This window comes from Cannabis sativa, chromosome 5, assembly GCF_029168945.1.
Source record: "Cannabis sativa cultivar Pink pepper isolate KNU-18-1 chromosome 5, ASM2916894v1, whole genome shotgun sequence".
NCBI classification, from domain to species: Eukaryota; Viridiplantae; Streptophyta; class Magnoliopsida; order Rosales; family Cannabaceae; genus Cannabis; species Cannabis sativa.
Window position 1 is genome coordinate 9,508,853 of NC_083605.1, and position 6,000 is coordinate 9,514,852.

General features: G+C 35.6%; 1 protein-coding gene across 1 annotated transcript; it reads left to right on the top strand.

Moving 5' to 3' along the window:
* The first annotated feature begins 2,172 nt into the window (after nt 1-2,172).
* On the top strand, nt 2,173-5,429 carry LOC115716965 (silicon efflux transporter LSI2). The gene is made up of 3 exons (XM_030645891.2): nt 2,173-3,777; nt 3,870-4,059; nt 5,065-5,429. Exons 1-3 carry the CDS (start codon nt 2,455-2,457, stop codon nt 5,322-5,324), a joined length of 1,773 nt encoding a protein of 590 aa, XP_030501751.2. The 5' UTR covers nt 2,173-2,454; the 3' UTR covers nt 5,325-5,429.
* The last annotated feature ends 571 nt before the right edge of the window (nt 5,430-6,000 follow it).

Below are 6,000 nucleotides of genomic sequence, written 5' to 3' on the forward strand. Positions count from 1 at the left end.
TTCTAATGGAATAATCCAAGTGTATCTAGTGAATTCATCAAGAAAATACACATAATATTTATATCCACCTGTAGAAACTTGATGGGAGGGACCCCATAAGTTAGTGTGAACAATATCAAAAGGAGTTTTGGCCATGTTTTCACAGAGAGGTAATGCAAATTGATGTAATTCACCAAGTTGAGATGCATAACAAAATTCAATATTAGAGCAATGAATTTGAAATTACTGAAGAATTTTATTCAAAATAACTTTATTAGGGTGGCCAAGTCATTTGTGCCAAAGATTTACAATGGTAGAATTGTTGTCAAAATTTTGAAAAAGAACTAGTATCTATAGACTTAGACACTGACACAACATGAGCCGGGTGAGATTCTTGAATCTGTAGGGTGAGAGTTTGGCATGAGACCGGTGAGACTCGAGCTAATACAAACCATCTTTAAGAGTGCCTTGAAGAAGAGGTTTCTTCGAACCCATGTCCTTAACAAAACAAAGATCAAAGGTAAATTCAATAATGAGATCATTGTCTTTAGTAAATTTAGATATACTGACGAGGTTTTCGACAATACAGGGCACATGTAGTATATTTTTGAAATATAGCATTCGATTAGCAGTGAAACAACTATTACCAATATTAAAAATAGGAAGTTTAGAACTATTACCTACAATTATTTTTTTCTTATCTTTGTAGGAGGTTCTCTGCATCAAACTTGTTTACAACGAGAACTTAGGAATTAATATCTTATATTTATATAGGTGAGACATTAATATTTGGTGAATTACCCCATATACTATTTTTTTAACTATTATTTCAAATTTACGGTTTCGGTTTCTAAAGTGGTTGCAGCGCTAGTTGCAATAGGGATTTCTATGCAGAATTCTGTAAAAATACAAAAAAAAAAAAAAAAAAAAAAAAAAAAAAACTGTTTTGAAGTGTAAAATTGAAAAAGTCCCTTAATATTTTAACAATTAATTTAAAAAATATTAAATTGGGCAATTAAAATAATTAATAAATAAATCTAACTATAATTAAAATATTTTAATTAATTATTAAATAATTTATTATATTTTACAAGGGAAATTTGATTTTCTATACTTAGAAAATCAAAAAATTTGATTTCTAAACCAATAATTTAAACCCTAAAAAAACTATACATTTTTTTTCAAAACCCCAAAAATACCCCCAAACTCTCACAGCATCTCTCTTTCTCTCTCTATCTCGGCCGGTCCCAAGAATCCCACACCCAGGTCCGATGGTCGGACCATGGGGTCCGATGGGGTCCGACCAATCGGACCCATCGGACCCCATGGTCCGACCATCGGACCTCTCTCTTCCCCTCTCTCTCTCAAATCGCAGGAAAAAAAAAAATTTCACAGACGGTCGGACCTTTGGGTCCGATGGGTCCGACCAATCGGACCCATCGGACCCAAAGGTCCGACCATCGGACCTCTTTCTTCCTCTCTCTCTCAAATCGCAGAAAAAAAAAAAAAATTAAAAGACGGTCGGACCTTGGGGTCCGATGGGTCCGATTGGTCGGACCCATCGGACCCCAAGGTCCGACCATCGGACCTCTGTCTTCTTCCCTCTCTCAAATCGCAGGAAAAAAAAAAAGTTTCAGAGACGGTCGGACGGGTTGGGGTCGGACTGGGGTTGCTCTTTCGGGTTGGGGTTGGGGTCGGAAGGGTTGGGGTCGTGGTCGACGGGGGTGAGGGTGGTGATCGGCGTTGGGGTTGACGTGGGTGGGTGAGGGTGGTTCGGGTGAGGGTGGGCGGTTGGGGTGAGATAGAGGGAGAGAGAGATGATGCAGAGAGAGAGAGAGAATATTGTGAGGGGGGTATTTTTGGGGTTTTGAAAAAAAAGAATAGTTTTTTTAGGTTTTAAATTTTTGGTTTAGGGAAAAAAAATTTTGATTTTCTAAGTATAGAAAATCAAATTTCCCTTTTACAAATCGAATAAAATAAAATATTTATATAAAATTATCCTAACATGCCACACATTTTCACATTCAAATAATAAAAAAGCTAGCCAAGTAATAAAATTTGTTTCATCACATTTGGATTTATTTATTTTATTATTTTTTAGAATGAATAATAAAATTATCAAAATCCCTAAAAAACCAAACACTTGGATTATTACTACCAACACATGTCACAGTTTACTTTCTTCCAAATCCCATTTGACTCGTTAAATACTTTTTTAATAAGCTATTTTACATCCATGAGATTTCCATGAACAGGTTGTGACACTAACCCAGACACACATTACCTCCCAAAAAAGAAACAAAGAAAAAAAAAAGGTTAAAACAGAGTCTTTAACAAAACTTGTTTTTTCTTTCACTACCCCACTTCTAATTCTCTCTTAATGAAGCTATCAATCTTGTATAAATATACACACACCACTGGAAGAGTTTAGAATAAGAACCCAACAATTAAAAAAAAAAAAATAGAGTTCCAAAAATGGCGTTGGGTTCACCTGTAAAAGTAGTTTTAGGGTCTATAGCCTTTGGGATTTTCTGGATAATGGCTGTTTTTCCTTCAGTGCCATGTTTACCTATTGGTAGAACTGCAGGGTCCCTATTAGGGGCTATGCTTATGGTAATCTTTATGGTGTTAACACCAGAGGAAGCTTACCATGCTATTGATCTTCCAATTTTGGGACTCTTATTTGGTACAATGGTGGTAAGCGTTTATCTTGAAAGAGCAGATATGTTTATGTATCTAGGGAAATTACTTTCATGGAAAAGCAAAGGAGCAAAAGACTTACTTTGTCGTATTTGCCTAATTTCCGCCGTTTCAAGTGCTTTATTCACAAACGACACCGCTTGTGTCGTTTTGACCGAGTTTGTCCTCAAAGTCGCCAGACAACACAATCTCCCGCCACACCCCTTTCTTCTCGCCCTAGCCACCAGCTCCAACATCGGCTCAGCCGCCACGCCAATCGGAAACCCCCAAAATCTCGTCATCGCTGTTCTCAGCAAAATCACCTTCGGCCAATTTCTCGTCGGGGTTTTACCGGCCACGCTTTTAGGTGTCTCTGTTAACGCCGTACTCCTCCTCTGCATGTACTGGAAACCGTTATCGATTAAGAAACAAGAAGAAGATCCGATCGTCGGAGCCGCCGCGGAAGAGGCTGTTAACTCCCACCGATTCTCTCCGGCAACTTTGTCTCACATTTCGTCGTTGAATTCACAAGACTGGAGCTCGAAATTGGAGAATCTGAACGTACAAAGCTCCCCGAATCTGACCGCGAACGCCGGCGGCTCCAGTTCCGGCGCCGAGCAGAGCCTGAGAACGCGATTGAGCTCGAGCGAGAACGAAATCAATGGAGCCGTAACGGAAGCTCTGACGCCAAAAAATAAGGAGGTGGCGATCGAAGTAACGTCGATTCATCACAAAAAGGACGATTCAATCCATTCGGTTCATTCGCTACATTCTATTCATCATAAAAAGGAGGATTCAGTTCAGTCAATCCATTCGGTTCATCATAAAAAGGAGGATTCAGTTCAGTCAATCCATTCTGTTCATTCGAATCGGGTGGCCTCGGTGGATGGACTATCCGACAACGAGGCTTCGTTGAAATCTGTAGAAGGAAACAAGGGCAAAAGAGTAATTTTGTCACCAAAATGGAGAAGGCTATTGTGGAAAACTTGTGTTTATTTAGTTACCGTTGGAATGTTAGTTGCTTTGCTGTTGGGGCTCGATATGTCTTGGACTGCAATAACTGCTGCTTTGGCTCTTGTTGTTCTTGATTTCCAAGATGCCCAACACTGCTTAGAAAAGGTTTTGTGTTAGCAATAGCATTTCTCATAGCACAATCTATACATATATTTTCTTTTTCTATTTTTAAATTTAATTATGCTTTTTTTGAACAGGTATCTTATTCACTTCTAATATTCTTCTGTGGAATGTTTATTACGGTGGAGGGTTTTAACAAGACAGGGATACCAGGCACACTATGGGATCTGATAGAGCCTTTTGCACAAATCAACCGTGTTAGTGGGATAACTGTGCTTGCTTTAGTCATTATTGCTCTATCTAATTTGGCTTCAAATGTCCCAACTGGTAACTTTTCTTTTCTTTTTTTTTTTGGTATTAAGTATTAGACTTTCTACTGTGTACGTATAAGGAAACAGAAAATGTCTGATTACAAAAAAAAAAATAGTTTGTATAAATCTTGAAGATGTGATTTATTAGGCTAGTAATAGACTGAGCATATTTTCAATTTTGTGTTATCATGGGTCGTTTTCAAACCTCATAGATTTCAGAAGCTTTGGTCTTTTTGAGTCCTTTTCGAGTGTAGACTTTAGAGATACTGTCATTCTTGAACTCTAAAAGTCTTTTAGTGTATTTAACTAAATCTTTTAAGTAATATATGTTTTTAGATAATGCTAATTAAGATTTTTATCCTGAAATTTGACATGTACCAAATCATTTTCTTTAAATTTTACTAATGATTAAAAATTTCTCATAAGCTTTGACATGTATCAAATCATGCCTTTAAATTTTTGTCCAATTTTATTCAATTTATTAATTTAGTGATTGTTCATGTACTAAATTATGCTCTTCGAACTTTGATATCTACCAAATTATGTTGCTCGAACTTTGACATGTGTCAAATCATGCCCTCTTGAATTTTCATTTATATTAGATTTTTTTTACTAAAATTAGACCAAAGTCTTTAAATTCAACAATCTCAATAATTCAAGGAGAAATAACAGTTTTTAAAGTTTAAGGGACATGATTAGGTGCATGTCAAAGTTTAGCAAAAATCCTAAAATCCCAATTAGCCTTTAGATTACTTGACCATTTTTATATATATATAATATATCTTTATGCACGCAAAGTTTCCTACTAAAGTTTCCTACTAAAAGCTTCACATACCAAGAAGAGAAACTCTGTTTCTCCTTTATGTGTATAAAGATCATGCATTTTTTTTTCAAGAAAATAAAAGTGGTACTGGCAAATATCTGTCACATTTTGATATAAATCAAAGATAATTGTAATATAAGTACATTTTAATGGATTTTATTTTAAGTAGTGTTTTGAGAGACATTTTTGTTGTACTAGTTCTTTTGCTGGGAGGAAGAGTGGCGGCATCGGCAGCTCGGATCTCGCCAGAGGAGGAAAGGAAGGCATGGCTAATGTTAGCATATGTGAGCACAGTAGGAGGGAACCTGTCATTGCTGGGATCAGCAGCAAATTTGATAGTGTGTGAACAAGCAGGCAGGGCACAACTTGGATACAACTTATCATTTTGGAACCATATCAAATTTGGACTCCCTTCCACTATTATTGTTACTGCTGTTGGTTTGACTGTAATTAGATAGGTTTTCTTTCATTCCTAATTTATATTTATATATGTGAGCTCTATAATGTTATTGTTAAGATTGTAAGGTTGAGTTCCAACTTCTAATAACCACCAATTCAACAAATCTCAGTTTTAGAGTTGATTTAGCTACAAAAAAAAAAAATGCTACAACTCCATAGTCGCTTTCGTAGTTATTTTGGTAAATCCTATTGTTGTTGCGGAGACCGATTAGCAAGTACTAATAGCTTATTTTATTTCTTATTTGGTAATCAAAATTTGAATATTTAAAATTAAAAATAATAAATAACGAAATTGAATGAAGAACAAAAAAAAAAGGTAAAAACTCAAATATTTATATAAAGGAGAAATTAGGGATTCTAATTTTCTTAATTATCCACTTTATTATTTATTAATGCAATCACAAAAATAGGACTTCTCACTAAGATGAAAGACATACAAAAGTGTTAAATATTTAGATTAAGAAATATAAAACTCTTGTTAGGATTTTGACAACTCAATCCCTACACCAACTCAATATACACATTAGATCATCAAGGTCCAAGCTTCACAATCATGACATACTCAATTACACACATACACGTTCGAATTCCAATATTTGAATGCGAACTGAATTGAACAACTTTTGAATATTCAATTTGCATACAAACCAGTTAGGATTAGCAATTCAAACATGA

Coding starts and splice junctions, on each gene's coding strand:
- LOC115716965 (XM_030645891.2), top strand. CDS start 2,455: ATGGCGTTGGGTTCACCTGTAAAAGTAGTTTTAGGGTCTATAGCCTTT. Junction 3,778..3,869: donor CCCAACACTGCTTAGAAAAG/GTTTTGTGTTAG, acceptor TTTTTTGAACAG/GTATCTTATTCACTTCTAAT. Junction 4,060..5,064: donor GGCTTCAAATGTCCCAACTG/GTAACTTTTCTT, acceptor TTGTTGTACTAG/TTCTTTTGCTGGGAGGAAGA.